The 22,231-nt window shown below is 46.9% G+C and overlaps 9 protein-coding genes across 9 annotated transcripts; 4 read left to right on the top strand and 5 right to left on the bottom strand.

Moving 5' to 3' along the window:
• Positions 1-947: 947 nt before the first annotated feature.
• Positions 948-2,771, bottom strand: BJ212DRAFT_1281805 (uncharacterized protein; the record flags this gene model as incomplete). The annotated part of the gene is made up of 3 exons (XM_041331646.1): positions 948-2,207; positions 2,262-2,552; positions 2,604-2,771. Coding segments are annotated over 3 exons (1,719 nt in total), but the record flags the coding sequence as incomplete, so codon positions are not given.
• Positions 2,772-6,756: 3,985 nt separating this feature from the next.
• Positions 6,757-7,499, top strand: BJ212DRAFT_1303337 (uncharacterized protein; the record flags this gene model as incomplete). The annotated part of the gene is made up of 4 exons (XM_041333398.1): positions 6,757-6,819; positions 6,865-6,948; positions 7,025-7,046; positions 7,330-7,499. 4 exons carry the CDS (start codon positions 6,757-6,759, stop codon positions 7,497-7,499), a joined length of 339 nt encoding a protein of 112 aa, XP_041188150.1.
• A 492-nt stretch (positions 7,500-7,991) lies between these two features.
• Positions 7,992-10,100, bottom strand: BJ212DRAFT_1386172 (homocitrate synthase). The gene is made up of 6 exons (XM_041336827.1): positions 9,707-10,100; positions 9,431-9,652; positions 8,983-9,378; positions 8,636-8,933; positions 8,506-8,578; positions 7,992-8,448 (listed from the first exon to the last, which is right to left on the bottom strand). The coding sequence occupies exons 1-6, from the start codon at positions 9,963-9,965 to the stop codon at positions 8,236-8,238; spliced, it is 1,461 nt and encodes a 486-aa protein (XP_041188149.1). The 5' UTR covers positions 9,966-10,100; the 3' UTR covers positions 7,992-8,235.
• Positions 10,101-11,072: 972 nt separating this feature from the next.
• Positions 11,073-11,694, bottom strand: BJ212DRAFT_1485460 (ribosomal protein S13; the record flags this gene model as incomplete). Its single annotated transcript, XM_041340984.1, has 4 exons — positions 11,073-11,116; positions 11,169-11,422; positions 11,472-11,605; positions 11,656-11,694. 4 exons carry the CDS (start codon positions 11,692-11,694, stop codon positions 11,073-11,075), a joined length of 471 nt encoding a protein of 156 aa, XP_041188148.1.
• A 314-nt stretch (positions 11,695-12,008) lies between these two features.
• On the top strand, positions 12,009-14,464 carry BJ212DRAFT_736345 (clasp N terminal-domain-containing protein). Its single transcript, XM_041343945.1, has 3 exons — positions 12,009-12,082; positions 12,131-12,777; positions 12,832-14,464. The coding sequence occupies exons 1-3, from the start codon at positions 12,068-12,070 to the stop codon at positions 14,297-14,299; spliced, it is 2,130 nt and encodes a 709-aa protein (XP_041188147.1). The 5' UTR covers positions 12,009-12,067; the 3' UTR covers positions 14,300-14,464.
• Positions 14,465-14,515: 51 nt separating this feature from the next.
• Positions 14,516-14,830, bottom strand: BJ212DRAFT_1281709 (ribosomal protein L34-domain-containing protein; the record flags this gene model as incomplete). The annotated part of the gene is made up of 1 exon (XM_041331635.1): positions 14,516-14,830. One exon carries the CDS (start codon positions 14,828-14,830, stop codon positions 14,516-14,518), a length of 315 nt encoding a protein of 104 aa, XP_041188146.1.
• A 124-nt stretch (positions 14,831-14,954) lies between these two features.
• Positions 14,955-18,920, top strand: BJ212DRAFT_1485458 (uncharacterized protein; the record flags this gene model as incomplete). Its single annotated transcript, XM_041340983.1, has 10 exons — positions 14,955-15,514; positions 15,597-16,959; positions 17,009-17,686; positions 17,738-17,937; positions 17,987-18,095; positions 18,147-18,257; positions 18,308-18,376; positions 18,422-18,466; positions 18,514-18,525; positions 18,579-18,920. The coding sequence occupies 10 exons, from the start codon at positions 14,955-14,957 to the stop codon at positions 18,918-18,920; spliced, it is 3,489 nt and encodes a 1,162-aa protein (XP_041188145.1).
• Positions 18,921-19,110: 190 nt separating this feature from the next.
• On the top strand, positions 19,111-20,093 carry BJ212DRAFT_1207441 (uncharacterized protein; the record flags this gene model as incomplete). The annotated part of the gene is made up of 5 exons (XM_041329173.1): positions 19,111-19,161; positions 19,217-19,505; positions 19,559-19,819; positions 19,881-20,004; positions 20,060-20,093. Coding segments are annotated over 5 exons (759 nt in total), but the record flags the coding sequence as incomplete, so codon positions are not given.
• Positions 20,094-20,542: 449 nt separating this feature from the next.
• On the bottom strand, positions 20,543-22,154 carry BJ212DRAFT_1449234 (nucleotide-diphospho-sugar transferase; the record flags this gene model as incomplete). The annotated part of the gene is made up of 7 exons (XM_041338666.1): positions 20,543-20,658; positions 20,712-20,815; positions 20,864-21,039; positions 21,066-21,333; positions 21,381-21,846; positions 21,905-22,023; positions 22,078-22,154. 7 exons carry the CDS (start codon positions 22,152-22,154, stop codon positions 20,543-20,545), a joined length of 1,326 nt encoding a protein of 441 aa, XP_041188143.1.
• Positions 22,155-22,231: the final 77 nt, after the last annotated feature.

The following is a 22,231-nucleotide window of genomic DNA, read 5'->3' as shown; positions in this document are numbered from 1 at the left end:
CAAAGTATTTATTCAAAAAAACAAGTGGGAGTAATGTGTAGACATTGCTTTCATTAATTGCGCATCCATCACATCCCCCAGTTGAGGGATAATGCTGATGAATGCACAAAGTTGATTCAACAGAATGAAATTACCAACAGGAGAGCCATCAGCATACTTCGTGCGTTTCAGTGTATGCATCCTGGTGGCTGGATCAATTGGCCCAATACTCAAACACTGTACATAGCAGAGATATTGATCTCGCCATTTAATGCAAGAACCTCGCCAAGCGATTGGACATATGATAAGATATAACTCGCAGATTGCATGACCTTCGAAGGGTGCATCAATTTTGTATAGGTGAATAAATATATGCAATGTGAATGTGCTAACCTGTTAGGCCTGATTTGGGCCATTCAGCAGCTCCGCCTATATTAACCAGGACAAAATCCCATCGGCCTTTGGGCCATCCAGGGCCTGAAGGAGAGGCATGTACAGTCTGGGCTGGTAATATGATGCTAGAATTGTGGAAGGATGTTTGCTGTAGACGAACTGAATGCCAGACTTGAATGTGATCAAATGGCAGGATTGGAGGACGATTGATCAATGGTCTCCTTCTTGAAGTGACCTCATGAACTACTCCTCTGCCCCTCGCATCATGCTGCAAGAAATCCGAAAGCAGGACATGCAATCCAGTATATTGTAGTCAACAGAAAAGTCCCCAACTTTGACTCCATTCCGAGATGGATCATAGTTGAGATGGATAGCAGTGGTACCACCTATAAACGTTCGAGGGGGGTAAGCAAGTTCTCTGCAGCTGAGGGTAGCAAATTGCTTGGCTTTGCTGAAATAATGTGTGGTAATGCATGTTTGATTCATCTCCTTGAGGAGGGCAGTCCATGGATCAGATGGCTCCCACTCATCAGGATCAATATCATCTTCTTCCCCTTCATTCTCCTCAGCAACATCTACAGGATTGTGACTTTGAGTGTTGTAGTGATTGTGAAACATCGCAGTTTCTCCTGACGATCCAGATAGCAACATATCTGTGGGTCATAATCATTATTGTTTGTGTGTTGCGCAGGGTCCTTAATTTCAGATACATGGGCATGTTCAGTTGCATCTGTGGACCACTGGATGAGGGCACCAACTTTGCGCATACTAGACGTGATGCTCTGCAGGAGCTCCAACTTGGGGATGAACCAATTGTCAATTGGTTTCTTTGCTCCCATCCATGCACCTAATGTCATGATGACATTCTTATTTTCATGAAATGTCAAAAGGGATTGGTCAATACATGACAGTAAGTCGTCATCAGGTGCAGGGCACTGCGCCAAGTACCAGACATCCATGAGGGCATGTATTGCAATCACAAAGTGATGAGGAGCTACACCAGATATCAGGCCAACAATATAGCGCTGAATGTCATGATGAACTCTGCCTGTGACCTGCTTGAGTTTTGAAATTCCACCTGTGAAGTGGTGATAGCCTGTGATGGGCTGTAATATAGAGAACCTGAAATCTAACTCCTGGGTGCCAACAACCTTGAGACACCACTGAAGGTCATGGTCATAAAATTCCTTATGCCAGTGATGTAGTGGTTCTGGCATCAGGAAGATGGAGGGATCAGTGTGGGGGAAGCCCTTCCAGAAAGGTGCATGAACACCATTTAGCTGGTGTTCAGAGCATGCCTCAAAATACACCTCGAGATCATTTGGATCAACTGCAATACTGGCAAGCTGAGCGAGAATTATTGCATGCGTACGAGCAGGGTGCCAGAAATGATCCCCAAACTGTAGATATGAAGCCATGGTGAAAGGAGATGTCTTCCCATGCATGCATGCAAGCATGGCTGCCTCTGGGGTATCAATGATGTACACTGCAAGAGGCATAAAACAGTGTCGAACATTTCCCACCAGATCAGACATCATGATGCCAACTTCCACCGCTATCATCAAGGGCTTCAGGACAATTGAAAGGCACTCATGCACCAGGCAGTCTTCAAGCACACCATGCATCCGTTGGTTGGGGTGTAGGTACTTCAGAATGGGGAGAAGAGCTGTGAGCATGAATGCTTTGGATGAGAGTTTCATCCAAGTATGCATATGTATGTTGGCAAGGCCAAGAAGAAGTGGATGGGCGATCCTGGCACCAGTCATGGTAGTGATATTTGTTTTATCAGAAGATAAAACAGCACTGAGGATCATAGCACCTCTAGGATATTGGCTCTGCAGGAATGATGGTAAGACAGCACAAAATGAGTAGACTGAATCTGCACATACCTGCACATCCCATGCAGAATTACCTGTCAACCATTCAGAATATACCCTCAAAAGCCACGCTGCCATTTTGTACATGCGACAAGGGACAAAATCGAGCTTATCATGAAACAGAGGATTGCTGAAAAGGCTTTCCAGGCATTCAATGGGATCTCGCCAGAATAAGCGGATAGGAAGTTTTGTAGGATGAAGTGAGGGAATGGTCTGGCATTTCCAGCTTGGTCTGCTGGGGAGCATCTTGGCATGACTATGCAATTCACTAGCATTGCTGCATGATAGTTGTAAATTTTGGATCTGAAAGATAAGTTATATTATAATAATCACTGTCAGAGTACAAATCCATACCATGTGAAGCTTCAAGAATTCATCAATTGCTGCCATACTCAGGGATGAGTGAAGGAGATAGTCAGCAACTTCCCATTCCTCCTTGGATGCAAAAGGGTAGAAGAGATTGTCCTTCCTGTACTCCACAAATTCATCAGCATCGAATACATCCAAAAAGGTTGACCCATTTTCCAAATAACAAGCCCCGGCACCCTCATACTTCTCCTCCAAAGACTCCCCAGCTGCTCCAAAATCATTGTTGAGTGAACTGAAGTCATTGCTGATGTTCCAAAAGTCATTAGATTGTTGTTAATCCTCAATGCGAGTATCTGGGTCAGGTTCTGGAGCTGAAGGTGAGACATCGCGCCATGGTGGTTGCACCTGTGTAAACTGAGAGATATCGACTATGTCATGCAAGTAGCTGTGGCACGACGTTTGGGGCTGGCTGAGATGTCAAGTAACACTGCTTTCCTTGGTAAACATTTTCCTGCACTTTGGACATGTTGACATCTGATTCAGACTCAAGAATTCACACAGTGTAATGCTATTGGTTTTACTCTATCATCATATTTGTCACTCGCATAGTAGTATCCATATCACTCATATATTGTTCATGAATGTTCTGAACTCTCACAGCTTCAACTTGGAAACCTCTCCTCTGTCATATCCACATATCCAGATCTCAGATCCAACCCTTATCTCATCTCAGATCCACATCTTATCTCCAATCCTATCCACATCTTATCTCCCTCCAACATCTCATCATTCAATCTGTCCACTTGTCCAGTCCAGTCCACAACTCATCCAAATCCACAACCAGCGCTCATCTCCTTTTGGTAACCCCCTAACTCCAGTGTTTCGGTTATCTGTATATCCGTCCTGCTCCCTGATCTGTTACCTATGTTTCATTTCTGTTTCATGATTTGTGATCCATTTCTACTTACCAATAGACTATCCACATGCTTCATACATAGCCTCGGACTCTGCTGATTGATCATTCCATTAGATTCCTATAGTATATACAGTGGCTCAAAAAACTGTCCACATGTTTTTGCATTTTTTACTATTTACAATATTGTGTGAGAATACGTAAAGACCTCAGTGACATGCTAATACCATATTGTAGTGCTGCTTCAGGGCTTTGGATTGAGCACCACATCGTGAGAATCAGAGGAGATATGGTGGAGATACATGGCTTACAAAATCATGACTCATGCGGACAGTTTTTTGAGCACATATTAAAACTATATAAATCATCATTTATGACACCATAACAATCATGCCACCATTAAATAAATTATAAAGTGGTGTCATTATGTCATTTTAAAACCATATCTAACTATACAAACCAAAAATTGCCATATGTCATGGTTATATTCACCATGAAAGCCACCCCCCCTGCTCAAAGGGATAATATCCTCTCTCTTTCCTATTCTGGCCTCTCTGCTTGTCAAATTTCCTCTAGAACTGGAGTATCCAAGTCCACTGTGGCCAAGTTCATCAAAGAAAGTCACACAGACAAGGAAAACTTCTGTGAAGGGCATCCATCCAAGCTCACCTCTACTGATAGGAGGGCTATTATTCAACACATCACTACAGGAAAGGCTGATAATGCTGTCCAGGTCACCTATTACATCAATTCCATCATCACATTCCCTGTCTCTTCACACACTGTGAGAAACATTCTCAAGACAGCTCATCTCAGGTCAGTAACAAGGAAGAAAAGGCTTTCCTCTCTATCACACATATGCAGAGAGGACTAGCACCCTTCTTTTTTCACATATATACCTTGCCATCTGACCCAATCCTATTTATTGTGGTCTTATATGATCATATAACATGCTTCCAGTCCATGTAATCCAATTCTGATGGGCTAAGGCAAAGGTTAGTCATCTCTGTTTATGTGTGATAGAGAGGAAAGCCTTTTCTTCCTTGTTACTGACCTGAGATGAGCTGTCTTGAGAATGTTTCTCACAGTGTGTGAAGAGACAGGGAATGTGATGATGGAATTGATGTAATAGGTGACCTGGACAGCATTATCAGCCTTTCCTGTAGTGATATGTTGAATAATAGCCCTCCTATCAGTAGAGGTGAGCTTGGATGGATGCCCTTCACAGAAGTTTTCCTTGTCTGTGTGACTTTCTTTGATGAACTTGGCCACAGTGGACTTGGATACTCCAGTTCTAGAGGAAATTTGACAAGCAGAGAGGCCAGAATAGGAAAGAGAGAGGATATTATCCCTTTGAGCAGGGGGGGTGGCTTTCATGGTGAATATAACCATGACATATGGCAATTTTTGGTTTGTATAGTTAGATATGGTTTTAAAATGACATAATGACACCACTTTATAATTTATTTAATGGTGGCATGATTGTTATGGTGTCATAAATGATGATTTATATAGTTTTAATATGTGCTCAAAAAACTGTCCGCATGAGTCATGATTTTGTAAGCCATGTATCTCCACCATATCTCCTCTGATTCTCACGATGTGGTGCTCAATCCAAAGCCCTGAAGCAGCACTACAATATGGTATTAGCATGTCACTGAGGTCTTTACGTATTCTCACACAATATTGTAAATAGTAAAAAATGCAAAAACATGTGGACAGTTTTTTGAGCCACTGTAACCTCCTGTAACTTTCTGTAGTACCTCAGTTTGAATATCATCTTAGTTCTACTCATTCCCATCCTCCGGACTTGAGCATCCCTACTCTTGTCATCCTCCAAGACTTAGGATTGATTCCTATAGTCTATTCGTATCTGCCTCTGTCTCTGACAGTCTATTACCATTAGTTTCTAGTCTAGACTCATCCAGATTAGCCCTACGATACCTATCCCGCATCTGGAAGTCATCCAGATCCATTGTGATACTTGTCCAACCTTCTGGACACGTTAGTCTTGCCTTCCTGAAATAAGGGGCAATACTCGGGTAAGGGGCACAGCACACAAGCTGAGGCCGAAGCCCTTTGGATCCAGTTATCCCTTGAGTATGACCTTAACATCCTCAATCTTCATTCTCTGAATACAGTTAGCATCACACTGTTCTTTTTAACACATCTCCCAATTACCTCAGATCCATTCAAAAACCTCACCAGTCAATGACCAATTTTTCACCACACACCTCATCAAGCTTGATTGGAGGGGAGGCTTGTTTTGCTATGGATACTCACCTTGTAAGCCTCAATTATTCACTGTGGTATATTATTATTCTTACCTGTCTTTGGTAGGATGTAAACTACTCTTTATTCAAGTCCAAAGGTGACTCTGACCTGTTAAGGTTGCGTGCTCAAGGGGGTCGGATCACAAGGGCTTGGCCTCAGCTCATACGCTGTGCCCCTTTCCCGAGTATGTGCCCTTAATTTCTGGGGGCTAGAACAGTTGTCCGGAGTTTCTGGGATTTGACTAGGGCGGATAATGGACGTCTGGATCTGAAACGTGAGATAAATCCGACAGACGTCTGGATATTACCTGGGCAAGCAGATAAGACTAATCTGGACAAAGTCCGGACTAGAAACTAACAGAGGATGGACTACCCTTAAGGTAGAGTCAGAAATATAGTCTAGGATGCAATCCTAAGACTCGGAATATGACAAGAGACTTATCTCAAGTCCAGAGGACACAGGAATGAGCAGGAACTAAGATGATATTTGAACTGGAGTATTTCCAAGAGTTACAGGAGGTTTATATACTGTAGGTAACATATAGGAATCAGTCAGCAAACATAAAGGCTATGTACGAAGCATATGCAGAGTCTATTAGTAAGTAGGACAGATCACAAATAATGAACACTGGAAATGAAATGTATGTAACGGATCAATAATCAAAAGGGAAACATGGTTAACCAGAGTCCAGAGACAGGGGCAGTCTAAATGGAGTTGGGCGCTGATATAGGGTTTGGATTCCAGAAGGGAGATAAAGATAGATCAGATCATTTGAGATCCAGATCTTGGATCTGGATATCCAGAGAAGCGGATTTAGAGTTGAGAGTCCAGAATGGCATATGACATGACCTCACCCTGGAGGCAGCTAAGGCGAAACAGAAAGTGTGCGAGGCAGAGAAACATCTGGCCGATTGTATTCTGGAACATCAATCTATACTCCTCAACCTGTGGCACTGTCGTGCGGAGGTAGCAAACTGCCATTTATTGAATGCAGATCTCAACATTGGACACATGCACATGGAGTGCAAGAAGAGTGGTATTGCAGCATTCGCTCACTCAGACTCAGGTTTAATGGTAAGTGCTCATTTGTTGGTTTCATTATAACTTATCGCCATTGAGATGATTGCAGACAACCTCTTGACATACATCTTCGTCACAAACAATCCTGGCTACATCAAGATATTTTTATTTTTCACACTTCTAGTATGATATTATCTCGAGCACTACTAGTACATACTTTGTTACTTTGTTTGTTTGTGCTGCTTGTATCGCTCTGTAGCTATTTGTAATGTCAAATGCTTGTCAGCTTGTGTTGTTTGTGCTGCTTGTATCGCTCTGTAGATATTTGTAATGTCAAATGCTTGTCGGCTTGTGTTGTTTGTGACACTTGTGTAGTTCTGTAAATGTTTGTTATTGTTGTGACACTTTGTCACGAAATCAGTAGTTTGCTGATGTTCGGCTCACCTTTTTAGTTGGAGACATCGAAATGGACTTCACCCTTTAACTCGTTCAGAGTTCTTATGTGCATTAGACCATGCTTCTGTCAAACTTGGGATTGCACCACTGAAAGGGCATGGATTACAGATTGGAGGTACTCTGGAGTACCTTTTGAGACCATGGAGTCAATGGGTAGATGGGGTGGAGATGCCTTTGCTGGGTACCTCAGACAGCATGTGGTTGTGCTGGCACCATATCTCCAAGACACTCCCATCCTCAAGCTGTTCAAGCGATATGCCCTACCTCCTGTCCGTTGAAAGAATTTTGTGAGTGTGCTACTCTCCCTGTGTTTGGGGGCAAGCCTTTGCTAGCTGTGTCGTTGTGCTCCTAACTTCAGGGAATCTCTGCTCATACTTGCCCTGTTTTGTCTAGGTCATGAAAGACTTGTTTCAGTCAATTGAACCTGGAAGTTTCCTTCCCCAAAAAACCCCCATTACCCTTACTCGTACTCGTTCCCACCTCTCGATAGCCTTGCGTGAAAGTTTATCAATTTGGAATAAAATATTTATAAACTTCTGTCTTGACTGAGCCAATCTTCGAGGTCAGAAAAACATAGACTTAATATTTTGGATTATGCACAAAACACTGACAAAATTTGAAGTAATGTACCCATATTTATGTCAGTTTAAATTTCAAAAATGTTCTTTGCATTCTGGACAACATTAAAACCCGTCTTAAATATCTCTAGCCCCGCTGTGACTGCCGATGGTTTAGAGTCTGGTGCTAGCCGTTATAATTTTATTTGTGGAGCAGAGTAAACAAAAGCAGTAAGGGGCACAAAATAACTCATGTAGACTCTAGAATCTCATCATGATCATAGCCATGGCCCATGAGGTTGCTGGTCTAGCGATCCAAAGGGTCTCACATGTTCATTTTGTTTCACGAAAAGCGTTAGATAGGGATAGACACATCTACAATTCTATCATGATACAGAGCGACCAACCGGTCGACTTTTTCCTTGCCAATCAAAGACGACCTCATACAACAACAATTTTATGCTGCAGCAGCAACAGCCTCTGGCTGCTGACGTTCTCTCGAGGTCTCACGGTGCTGCTGGAGCAATCGGTCAAGTGCCTCCTTTTGACCGACTGCAAGCTCTCCAGACTGGATGCCGGAGTGGTATATACGCAGCAGGGAGTCGACATCGTCCATGGATTGGGTGCGGACATCAGCGAGCTCCTTGATCTTGGCAGTTGCATCCTTGACCTATTACAATCGTATTAGTGAAGTGGGGAAGGGCAAGGCAAAGATAACATAGCAGACCTGGTCATCGGTGAGGTTGAGTCCGAGCTGCTCAACTCTTGACTTGACAGCATTCCAGCCGGTGAGACGGTGTCTAGTGGCAGACATCAACCTCTATCACGAGTCATGGACGACTAGAAAAGGTTCATACCCAATCGACACATATCGGGTGAGCCCAAAGTCCTCGGGCTTCAAAATTTCGTATGTGCTGGGGTTGTTCAAGATTGCCTTGGCATGGATACCAGCCTTGTGCGTGAAAGCACAGTAGCCGGTGATCGGGTTCATGAAAGGCACATTGACCTCTACTGCCTCTGCGACGAGGTTTTCAAGCTCGCGCAACATGGGGAGATTGTACTTGGCCTTGACGTATTCAGGGTTGGCAGCGTACAGGCATGCTACGAGACCGCCGAGAGGCGTAATACCTACACGCTCGCCAATGCCAAGGACCGCTGAAAGAGATTTAGCCGCTACCAGTGAGGAGAACACGAAGGTACGTACAGGTATCGATGTGTGTTGCACCAGCCTCCAATGCGCAGTAAGCGTTAGCGATGGCCATTCCGGTGTCATTGTGCAAGTGAATCTCAATATCACAACCAACGACACCACGGAGGGTACGAACGAGGTCGTAAACTTGTCTGGGGTTCGCGCATCCGACAGTGTCAGCTATACCCACACGGTTGACACCGATCTTGTCGACGGTCTGGTATATGGAAAGCAGATCGACGAGGTCGGAGCGGAAGGAATCTTCTGAGGAGAAGCGAACTTCGATGCCCTTGGACTTGACGAATGTGATGACTTCGATAGCGGTCTTAGTAATGTACGTCATGTCCTTGCCGTGGGAGAATTCACGCAGGAACGAAGATGTTCCAATCACAACGTCGACACCGTCGACACCTACGAGTACAAATAAATCAAAAAAATAGAGTGGAAGTGCTGTGGAACTCACCGGTTTCGACAGCGATCCGAGCATCGTCCATGTGGCAACGAATGTGGGTAAGAATCTTGGCCTTAAGACCAAGCTTGCAGATAGCCTCGCAGTCAGCGCGTGACTGCTCAGATGCAGCGGGAGAAGTGAGCTCGATATATTCAACACCGAATGCATCAAGAGCCTTGGCGATAGCGATTTTTGTTTTGGTATCGAAGAAGGCGTTGGCAAACTGCTCACCCTCTGCATCACCTGTTAAACTAGGCCACGGTGCAAAAAAAAACTTGCAAGACGTACCTCGAAGAGTACTCTCGATGATGGAGAAATTCGATATGTTGTTTAGAAAGTCTGATGCGCGCGGTCCATACGGATTCCTGTGCTGTGCTTCACCAGGGTGATTGTTATGTCCATTGGCACCGTTTGCCCCGTTGATGCCGTTGGTACCATTCAGGCCATTAGCACCATTCAAGCCGTTAGCACCGTTGACCTGGATCATCTGAGTCTTGTCAGGCATCGATAGGGATTCTGCATTTTTATGTGAGCAGGAGCAAGGCATTTTATAGTGTTGAGTGTATAATTCGAGGAGAGATCGTAAAGATATAAATAACAACGACAGTCAGAACGAGTCACGATCGATCACAAGATATAGCTGAATCGGAATCAGGCTCCTTCTACTGCCAGAGGGGTGGTCTACGAGTGCAAGAGAACCCGGAAACTTCCCGCAACTTCAAACCCAGCCCAACCGCCGACGTTTGTTTACAGATATTTTGTTCCAGCCACTGAGAATTTTTCAATTTGTCCCTGGCACCGTGTCCCTAGTCCCTGGTAGCTTGTTCTGGTCCCTTGTACCTTGTCCCGTGTCCCCTGTACAAATTATAGAGAGTAAATAAGTCTTGAAGTCTCGAAGGAATAGAGACTGCCTGGTCTCTCGATTTGGCTCACCAGCACTGCGTTGGCTGAAACCTTGCTCAAGCTGTTTTCATGATCTTCATTGTAGCGACGTGATCCAATACCCGACAGACTAATGGAAATCGAGCAAAAACGAACGAACGGTGGAAGAATATGACAAAAGATAACGAAAAGGATCTCTACGGTAGTGGCAGGCTCTGCATAGAACAAACACATTACACTTATCACACTTAGTCGTCATCGTCGATGTGATTGACGATGTTGGAATTACTGAAGATTGCGGACCCAAGCATTTTCCTCATCTCCAGGCTCTGGTTGTGATGGTAGCTGAGAAGAAAGCTGACTCCATGGAGCGCACCTTTGTGTGCAAGATAAGGAAGGATGTAACGAAATGTCAGTCCGTGACAATTACTGTGTAGTGTACGGTAATGGATAGGCTGCCCTTCGATACTCGGTTACAAGGAGTGGGTACAGAGTTGCTGCTACCCACCGCTGCATACCATTCTAGGTCTCCTTTGCAAATTTAGATTCTTATAGACATACCTGATCCGTTTGTAGGTAAGACCAGAGTCATAACCATGTCATGTCTGGGTTGAGCAAATTTTGGGATGTCGTTACACACTTAGCATAGGAATAAGGCGAGAGCAGGTTTCGTTCTAGCGTTTTTGCAGACGGTCCAATCTCCCGAGTGATTGTGTGGGTAGTATCATATGAGAGCAAACATAGAGGACATGAATAATGCAATAACACCTGTCTAACCCCGTTTCTTCGACACACCGACCGTTTTCCCGCGACGGCCTGCACCACGCTTCAAAAATGAGATAGCAGAGAGCGGAAACGAGTAACTTACCAGTAGTTTTTGTGTGCTGACCACGCACCCGCAGGCCCCAGAAGTGTCTGAGACCACGATGGGCCCGAATCTTCTTCAATCGCTCGAGGTCATCACGCAACTTCGAATCGACACCGTTGGAAAGGATCTGTGAGTCCTTGCCATCTACGATATCCTTCTGTCTGTTCAGGAACCATGTGGGAATTTTGAATTGAGTGGGATTTTGGATAATCGTGACAATACGCTCAAGCTCATCAGAGTTCAATTCACCGGCACTATACAATTATATGAGCAAGCTGCGTACCGCAGAGTGGAAGTACATACCGCTTGTTGAGATCAACATCTGCCTTCTTGCAAACAAGGTTGGAGTAACGACGTCCAACACCCTTAATCTCCGTCAGAGCGTACATAATCTTGCGCTTTCCGTCAACATTAGTGTTGAGCAGACGGAGAATGTGCTGTGGATGGCGTAAATCGAAGGAAGATACAAGGCCCAAGGTAAACGGACCTGGAACTGCTGGTGTGCTTCAGGAACAACGAGGGACATGGTGGTGATCTGCGGGTAAATATTCTATAAGTCTGTTATCCAAAGGGGAATCCATCCATCCAGCGGAAACCTGGTCTCAAAATCTTCTGATTCTTCCCGGCCAAGCCAAGCGCCTCCTAACGAATTGGTGCGTGCATGAAAATGGGCTCACCTTCGTTTTATCGTTCCTCAGGATAGCCTTGACGCTGGGTATGACAGTGAGCGATGGGTGAATGCTGAGACACAATTTCCCGGCAAATTCCGCTATCCGCGATCACGTGGCCTGTAGTACAGTCGCGTGTTGTCAGTGCGGCCATGTCACCGTGACGGGATTGGTTTGAACTTGCTCGTCACTTCATTTTCTAACCACATCCTCATTACAACGACCTGATACATGTCCAAGAGAAAGGTGGGAGATGAATTAACTGTCGTCCTTGCCACTCTCTTATATATCCAGCAGTGTAGCTCTCCAGCAATTTTGAACGCAGAACTTGAAGCTGTCCGTGGGAAGGTCTCCCTTGAAGAGACAGAGGAGTCATGGGATAAGATCGAGCAGGGCATTGTGCAGCTCACCCAGTGCTGCAATAACGGTGGATGCGACTTCGCCACAGAAATGGTTGCTGGTATACGTTCACTTTCCAGACCCATCAACCACGCTATGAATTCGGAACGCAGTAGACTGTCAGGTTCTGCTATTGAACTTGTGAATGCTCTGTTAGCCGGTTTGGGTTCCTCGTTTGAACCCCTCGTCTCGCTGTTTATGCCAACTCTTCTCGGGCTTTGTGGCAGGACCAACAAGGTATTCACAAGCCGAGCAAAGGCGTGCATTCTCGCTGCGATTGAAAATACCCAATCGCCTTCCATTCTGCCGTATCTCGCAGACTCTTTAACCCAAAAGTCAGCTTTTCTGCGTTTAGCGGCTGCAGAGGGTGTCCTCGCTTGCTTGAACTGCTTCAATCCTCCTGATATTGAGAAAGATATCCGCGCCCGACTTATCGAAGACGTTATCAAGTTAACTGCCCGGGATGCCAGCGCAGATGTTAGGAGAGCGGGGAAATTGATTTTTGAGGCATATAAAGCCCTTTTACCCGATCGCGTAGAAAGGTTGGTCTCTAAAGCTTCCACTCGTGACATCCATCTCTGACATACATAACTCAGTTTCATTGCACCCTTAACCCCTGTCATAAAGAAGTACTTAGATGTGCAAGGGACAGTTACTTCGCGGTCGGCTTCACAAGCACTTTCTCGTGGTCCTGCAGCGACAGGAAGAGTGACCTCAAGGCCAATCGGGTCCCTCCAGACTCAGAAGATGAGTTCTCATTCTAGAGCTCCATCCACGCAGTGCGCTGCCGCCACTCGTATTTCTGGGAAACATGCAGAGAGACCAACACATCCTCCTAGCTCTGAGCCGCCGCGGGAGGTGCCTGCAGCAAGGCTGCGGGTTGTGTCAAGTCAAACAACCTCTAGTGCAATTGCGGGGCCCTCAGTGAGGGAAACATCTCGCAAAGGTGCACTCCGTCCCCCGTCGGTGGAACCAGTTCCATCTACTATGCAGAGTGCAAATCGACGGAAGGATATTCCGTGTCCTCCAGCTCCCATTATACAGGGCCCTCAGCGGGTAGGCACTGTACTCGTGAAGTCGCACGACGAGAAGCCTCGTGTTGGAGGAGGAGCTCGAAGAGTTCTCATTCCCGCAACTCCTTTACCAGAAACTGATGATACCACGACAACGCGCGCGGTCTCAAGGACTGGTCCTTCAACCAAGCCGATTTCGGTTAACTCACTCGCACAATCTCTCGCTTCGAAACGAGATTCACAGAACGACCCCGTAACCACAAAGGTTCATTCAACTGCCACAGCTCGCGCTGCGTCGTCAGCGGCCACTACCACCACCAGACCGTCATCTCGAACGGGACCACGACCAATGACAAAATTAGAGCATCCGACGACCAAGGGTGCAATTTCTCGGCCTGGCCAGTCACGGTCACCGACCATGGGTGTTGAGCAACAGCAGACTTCCCGCAAACCGGTTGCTGAACCAGGTCGTTCTAGCCAGCAAGCTGTAGGTCAGAAAAAGCCGGTGTGGGGAGGACGGTCATCGGGCAAAGCATCCAAGCCCATCGTCAAGGGACTTTCGATACGTCCCAAGCCGGGCGGGTTGAAGAGTTCTGGTACTAGCAAGCCCGCACCGGAACACGTGCCATTGCCTCCCAGTCCCACTGTATGTCCTGCTGCAGTGCCTCTGCCATCTTCCCCAGTCTGTAGTCCCCGTCAATCACCCCAGCTCGAGCTACCAGCGTCAGAAGAGTTATCTGCGCAAGTCACTGACGATGATACAGGAGATGTTCGTCCTCCCTCCACCTCCATTGAAGCTACACCTTCACGCAACGTGAACTTTCAAGAGTCCCCGTCCAAAACACCCATAACAGCTCTCCTTTCATCCATTCAACGCGGATTCCTATTTACACCTTCATCACCGCTCTCACCTCCCCAAGCTTATGTAACTGAGATCATTGCTCACACATACCGCCCAAACAGCCCAACAGCTCACAAAAACATAGCCTGCGTTGATGTCATCCAGGACGGTACGGCACGACAGGCATTAGAACTGATGGATGTCAACTAGACCATATATAGTCTCATAGTACTCGACTTTAGATTAATGATATCCGTATACTAGATCACGGTGTGGAACTTTGGAAGCATCAACCGTAATACGGAAGGTTCGGCTGCCTTCCTCGTATTGGGTCTGCCTATGAGACCACTGCCTATCCTAGTTCGCTAATCTAAATCTATGGTCAATCAGTGTGTCTGAGACCAGAAGTGAAAGACATGCCATCCATCAATGACTCAAGAACCTGCGTCCCTTGAGTAGTCGTCTGGCTAGAATCTTTCTACCAGTTGCGGTCTTTTTCCGAGCAAGAAAGCCGTGCTTTCTTTTGCGCTTTCGCTGTGAAGGTTGGTACTCGGTACCACGGGAGGCAAAACGCCTCTGACCGAGCGCGTCATACAGTGAAGGTAGCGAGAGTATTTGTGGTCCAAGTAGTGCACGATTGATTAGAATAGAGCGCGACGCCGGAATGATTGAATTCACCGCAGTGAAAGACGGTATATTGAGTAACGGTCTACGAAGTGCTCCGAGAAGTTGAAGAAACATGTTGAAGACTCGAAGCGCTAAAATTTAGACTCACGGGCGATCATGCTCATCCAAGTCATGTGACCATTTAATAGTTCAGGGTTGTACTCAACAAGTGCTTACAAGTAACTTTGGATCCTTCAGAATGTCGACAACGCCAGGAAAACCCAGAATATCAGGTATTCCGACTCCTGGGAAGTCTAGCGGAATCCCTACTCCAGGCAGATTTCGTTCTTCATCGTCCGCCAATTCTCAACCTGCCTTTGACTCTGATGTGGAGTTTATGTCCCGTGCATTCGCAAACGCGATCAAGGCCAATGATCCTGCACAGCATCGCACCAGCACTACTTCGAATACTTCCCCTTCGTCATCTTCTCCAAATTCAAGTTTGGCGACATTGCAATCAGGCCGTCGTTCTGTAGCTGGTCGTCCTCCCTCGGTCGCTTCAACCTCTGCATTTGCACAGAGCAGAACAAAGACTCCTGCACCACGCGCTCCAAGCAGACAGTCAGATGTTTTTACCCGTAGCGTAAGTCGAGCCGGGAAAACATTCGAAGTCGGAGACAATGTCAGGATAGAGTCTTTGGGGTTCGAGGGCTGCCTGAGGTATATTGGAGAGATCGACGGTAAATCCGGCCTGTGGGCAGGGGTCGAACTCAGTGGTGGTTTTTCAGGCAAAGGCAAGAATGATGGATCTGTGGGGGGGTGAGTTTTCTGTTCCCTGTTGACTGCTAGTGCCCGTGTACAATAACAGCTGCAGAGTTCCTTGCTGAGAGTATTTCTGCAGGAAACAATACTTTGTGTGTCCTCCAAATTGCGGTGTATTCGTTGCTGCTATGAAGCTCTCTGCCCCCACAATGCCTTCAAGCTATCGGCCTCCCTCAGTCGCCTCCTCTCGCGGTGGTCGCATAACACCATCCTTTTCTGGTAGAGTCACTCCCTCGCATTCACTATCTTTTGGAAGTGGACGTATCACCCCGTCCAACCTCCTTAGCCGCTCCAACGCTGGCGCAACTCCTGCAGCTCGTAAAACAAAGCCAACTCCACAGTTAGGCTTGTCACAATCGCCAAGACCCGGATTAGACACTCAAATTACCTCAGGTTCGAGGGCCTCCAAATATATTGGTCTCACAGCCAAACAACTGAAAGCTAGTGGCGATGGTACCCCAGAGTATAGTCTTCGTTCTCCATCTTCGCCATCACGCGGACCCTCAGCTGTTGATTTGAATATACACCCCTCGGATTCTCCATTTACCACGCCAAAGGCTGGTGCTGCTCCTCGTGCCCCCAATGTGTACAGCGGCGCACTCACCCCCGGCCTTAAAGGCCGCACTTCTCTAAACACCCCACGCCCAAGGATACCCAGCGCAATTGCTATGCCACCTCCAGCCTCGCCTGCTCGATCAGCATCTTTTACGTCTACTTATTCCTTGAATGATGGCCCCGACCTCACATATGAGGACCCAACGTCGCGCGTTCGGCTGCGTTCTTCGATGGATCTGACTGCTTCTTCACAGGCTTTGCAGGATAAGATTAACCAAATCCTCTTAGGGCAGTCTATTTCGCCACCCAAGATCAGTGGCACCAGTCCATCTCGGCCGTCCTCAGTTGCCTCCCTTCGATCTGCTTTCCCCGACAATGACTTGCAAAAGGACGTTCTGCATTCTCGCCTAGAATCTCTCGAGCGCGAGAATGCCTCTCTTCGTGATGCGGCTGATGCGGCTCGTGCAGACGTTGCGCTAGTCCAAGTACTCGAATCTGAGCGCGATACAGCTCTCGCCTCTGTTACTTCTACAGAGAACCAGCTCCGCACTCTCGAGCGTAAACTCACTGAACGAGAGTCGAAGATTGAATCTCTTGAACGCGCTGCGCTGAAAACAACGTCTGAACTAGAACGTATCAAGAACGAGAACGAGGCCCGTGTCGCAGACTTGCAGGCCAAATTTGACACGAGCGAGTTACTCGTCAAGAGTCTCAAAGAGGCAATCGCGGTGAAAGAGGGCGTCGAGCACGATAGGGATGCGTTACTTAAGGCTAAGAATGACGAAATCGGGCTTTTAGAAGGTCGATTGGAGAAGGTGTCGGGCGAATTGGAGGCGGACAGAAAAGAATTAAACGCACAGATTGATGAACTACGTCAAGCCGGCCAGGTCAGCTATGTTGCATTTGAAACTGACATGAACTTTACCATTATCTTAGGAAACAATTGCGTTGTACGAAGAACGTCTCAGCACGGCAGATTCGCGCCGATACGAGCTCGAGGACCGAGTTATGTTTCTCGAGGACCAAGTCAAGAAAGCCTCGACTCCTCTCTCTCCAAGCGCCGCCCTCCAACGCGCCACTTCCGCTGCTGAAATCGATAACGAGAATCTTCGCGAGCAAGTGCAACACTTGCAACGCAAACTTGCCACGCTGGAGGACTCTCTCGAAGATGCTCATGCGGTATCTGAACGGGAGGAAGCTGCCGTGCGCGAGCGAATCAAACGATTCAAGGACAAGGAGGATGTGATGCGAAACGAACTCAACGAGGGGCGCAAGACTGTTGAACAGGTTCTCAAAGCCGAGGCCCTCGCTAAAAGTCGCGTCGAAGAGGTCGAGGAGGCCTTGCGAGAAAGTACTCTTGCCCTCGAAAACGCCCAGGCCGAAATCGAAAATCTGAGATCCGATGTCACTGCGAGTGGCTTGCTTCGAGCCACTTCACATCTTAACTTAGTCCATCAGGTAGCCGGGCTAGAAACAGACGGTGTTCCCGACTCGCAGAAACTCAAAGCTGATGAGCGCACGCGCCTTATGGAGGAGATTCAAGAGCTACGTGACGAACTCAATCAATTACGATCATCTGCAGCAGAATTTGCGTCGGCTTCCTCAACAGCTGATGTAAGAAACCACTCTGGTTTCATATATGGTCATTGACAACTGCGAGTGTAGGACGACACCAATTGGCAAGCGAAATGTGAGCAAGTGCAAAAGGAGGTGCTTGTTTTGCGCAAGGGTCTCGAGGAGCGTGCTTCGGAGCTCGACGCTATGAAGAAGAGACTTAACCGCGACATTCCTGTCAATGGCATCCAAGAGCCACCGAGGACACCAACCTCATCTAAGCAGGAATCTGCTGAAGTAATGGGTCTCAAGTCGGTTCTGTCCGTAAATTCTTCTTCTTGTGCTCATATTTCACTACAGGCACATTGTTCAAGACCTGCAACAAGAGACTTCAGCAGTGACTCAGCGAAATAAGTTACTAGAGTCTGAGAACAGACTCTTGGTGTCAGAGACCGATCAACTTCGCCAGGTACGACTCATGTGAAGCAACCGACGAACTATCCTTTACCTTTCATTGTAGGAACTGAAATTACTGGAGGAGAACATCGAACAGAGTTTGTTGCGTGAAGAGGCTGCTCTTGGAACACAAAACACACCGGCATCTGGTGACGAGCAGATGGCTCGGTTAGAAGTATGTCAACGCATAAGGTATCCAGCTTGTCGAACTGACTTGCATCTCAGAACGAACTGGAACAGTTGCGCAAGCGTTTAGCTGAAGCTGAGATAAAGACCGCCCGCGTCACACACGACGTACGTGCCAGTCTCTCCTGTTATACCCTCCTAACCAGTGTACAGCTGAATAAAGAGATTGGTGAGCTAGAGGCGCTTGTGGAGTCAAAGGTACGTGTCGTCAATGGATGTAGAGCAGAGTCTGATTCAATTTATAGATCTATCGCGAAGTAAGTTTCCGCAACATATAAGTACGCTACCATACTTATCTAACTTCTTGCAGGATGAACTCGAGCAAGAACTCGAGCGCCTTAAAGAGAAGCTGTCGCGGAACAACAAGAAATTGTCAAAGAATAGCCTCGAACCAACAGATTTACCTCCTCGCAAACGTTCATCCACCCCAAACAGCTTTAATCGAAGTTCTAGCGAAGACGTTTGTGAGATCTGTGAGAGACCGGGGCACGACATATTCACTTGCGACCTTTTGGGGGACGACACGACCTCCGCTCGTGGCCAAAACGCAGTCAAGAAGACGAAAGGAGATCCGTCAGACTTATTTTGCGTTGACTGTGAGGGGCATGGGCATGTAGCTGCTGATTGTCCACACTCATTGGATGTATTCTGAATTTCGTCAAACCTTTTTATGCACCACTGTCGTTTCTGTATAGGATACACCTACAGTACATACTAATCTGCCATCATATACCCTTGACGAGAAAGGCAAGTGTCTCCTATGACGCAGTAAAGTGACGTCATACTGCCTGCATTCCAAAAACATGAGACCTAACGTTTGAACCAACTTGGACTCCTATAATATGTCTTACGCCTCCGTTGTTGCTCACGATGCTCCTCCCTCGTCTGAGCAGGTATGTACTTGCAAAATTTAGAAGACTACTAAGTCGTGCTTACTATGACCCTCAGCCTCGTCCAGATCCTGCGCTCCTCACGACCGAACGCTCCGCTGCAAGTAATGTTATCGACGACACTTCTAAAGTAACCAGCGATTTTAAAGAGAAACCTGCCACATACACATCCGAAACATATGTTCCAGAAGATGTCGATGATGATCTCATCAATCCAGGCAGGAAACAGGTGAAAGGTAAAAGGAATAGGCGCCTTCAGGAGGCTCGGGCGGAAGGCACTTATTTGTGGGAGGTCACAAAACACTATTTGTTTCGCCCAGGTGTTGCTGGTGGTCTCATTGGCCTGGGTATGGTCGCTTTTGTCCGAATCTCTGTGTTGGTTAACGATATTATCCCAAAGTGAATGTCGGTCTTCTGTCTAGCGTGGGCTACAGATTCTACACGAAACCTAGTCTTCGTCAGAATCCCACTGCCATAAGCTCGGCAGCGGCAGGAGCACTGCTACTGATCGGGACTGAAGGTTACGCAGCAGAGAAGTATCGACAGACCCCTATCGGTCGCCAGGAAGAACGACGCGCACATGAGGAAGGCACCCTCATCTACATGCAACTTCGAGAGCACGTCTTTCGTCCGGGTGTCTTGGGCGGTTTGGTCGGACTAGGTCAGCGAAATACCATCTGCCAATTTTTTGAGATGTTCAGCCCCTCCTTGTTTTTTTTTAGTAAACACAGCGATCCTTGGAGCAGTAGGGTATTACAGCTATGCAAACTGGTACAAACCTAAGTGGAACCGGGATGTCGTCACGGCTGTTGCATTCGGCCTTCTCACACTTTGGGGTGGTGAAGGGTGAGCAGGTCCATAGTGCTGCCTTGCATCTCCTGATATTAAGATTTACTTGCAGGTATCTTGCAGAGCGCTATCGTGCAGAACGGCGGAGACAGTGATGTCAATAGGCTATATCTGCGGTTTGGAAGAGCACTTGTACACTATGTCAGCTTACTTTGACGATGAATTCTTTATGTACTGAGCGCCAAGTGCGTTCACTGGCAGACTAGACGAGTCACTTAAGAGAGATTTCCACAGGTCGCTATTGCAAGTCACCACTGAGTGCAGACATGTTAAAGGGCAAGGAATGGCTCACGTATCACTTCATATCGTACATAAAACAGAATTGAAAATTCAATGATATCAAGCTTGACGGTAGGGCTGGGGTTAGTGACAAGGTGGTGGGCCAGCACAGAACGTTGACAAAGGGGAGACAGGACATGAGAAAGCCTACGTGAGGATCACAATCTGCATAGGTCTTGTAAATCAGACGAATGATGTTCACATTGTCTATGCACTGTACACAGGCCATCCACCAAAAGTACGTGGTTCTGGCTGGTTAATCTTCGTCTTCATCGCTTTCTTCCTCTCCTGCACTGCCTTCAACATCGCCTTCGCTGTCTTCCGGCTGCGCAGCCCAGTCTGAAATGTCAAGCTTTTCGTGTCGCACTGATTCTGTCAAGAATGTTTAGTTGTGCTGTTGAAGTGAGCGGGACAGTGGGGTTCACCATTATCTTTTACTTCGTACCCGGCCTGGGTAACGCATCCTACCAACACTGCTTTCGATCCTACAGTAGTACTGTTACCCAAAATGCATCCATCCAGCTTCGCCCTGGAGTAGGGTATGTCATTGTCAGATAATAAATTGAAAATTACACACCCATCAGAAATCACACAATGGTCCAGAAGAACGCATCCCACAATCTTCACCATCTTTCCGATGACACAATGTTTTCCTATGGTAGATTTTTTAATAGTTGACTTCTCTTCGACACGTGTGAAGTCTCCAATGGAGGTGTCAGCTACGAACTGGTGCATCTCATTTTCAGTGACGATCTGATCAAGGCAGGAAGAAGACAGACGTGACGATTTGCTTCGAGGTATGCTGGCAGATTGTTGACGCGAATAGCGAACCCGTCATCCGCTCGGTGAATTATAATTCCTATTCGAATGCTCGTAGCATATTTTTCTCGCTTAGTTGATTGGTACTGCAATTTGCATAACCAAGGAAAGAAGTCTTCTCTGAGAGAGTCAAACCGAGTTTTCTGGGCCAACAAGTCGAGCACAGCGCGTTTACAGACGTAAACATGCGAGTCTAGCAGCCTCGAAGACAACTTCGCCTGTGGGTATCTAAGCAATTGAGTCGCCACACACGACTACGGAGCGATATAAATCACCTTGAGAGTAAGGACATCCGCAGCTCCAGCTCATCGCTATTTTTATCAGTTTCGTGAGGACTATCTACATATAACAGGGTGCCAGTGAGGTGATCCCATACAATCGGAGTTGGCTGTACTGGTGAACCCCACTCATCTGGAGTGGCTAGCTTGTCTGGTTTATGTTCATACCAACACGAAGTCACAATGGAACCATCCGATATCGTGTCCGTGCGGAACTTGTTGAGCAGCTTTGACAGGGGTAGGGAAGGTGGCGGTATGAAGTCGCAAGGGATGAGAATGAAATCTTCCTTGATGCGGTTGGCGAAATGGCGAAGTACGGAGCATGTCCCTGCACTTAGTTCCTGCGATTCATCGAAAGTCTGAAGGTCAATATGAACGGAAGAGAAGGATGCAGATGAAGACTGTGAGTGGATATAATGCGATATTGCAGGGCGGTGGGATGAAGGACAGATCAAAAGGACATCTGAGACTCGATAAGCTATCGTTGATCCGAACAATTTGTATGAAGTTATCAAGTCCACCTTTGATGCCAGATTGCTCGACCCATGACAAGGGATAGTCGAGCATAGGTTTATTTGAAATCGGAAGCAAACCCTTTGGACAGGGCTCATCACCATGTTCGCCAGTCAAAGGGAGTAGTCTACAAATTAATGATGATGTAGTCAATCCATAATTCACGAGTGTCAGGACTTACTCGTTCCCAAATCCTGCGAGGATGACCACTACGAATTCGCGAGTGACTACTTCAACTGGAGTAACGTCAAAGTTCATCATCGCACGCAGGGATACGAAACGAAAGGTTCTGACTCGGACTTGACAGATTCATTGTGATCAGAGTCATACATACC

Source organism: Suillus subaureus (assembly GCF_016647635.1).
Source record: "Suillus subaureus strain MN1 chromosome Unknown BJ212scaffold_42, whole genome shotgun sequence".
Classification (NCBI taxonomy): domain Eukaryota; kingdom Fungi; phylum Basidiomycota; class Agaricomycetes; order Boletales; family Suillaceae; genus Suillus; species Suillus subaureus.
Note: the sequence above shows the minus strand (reverse complement) of the source record. Positions and strands in the feature narration are given on the sequence as shown.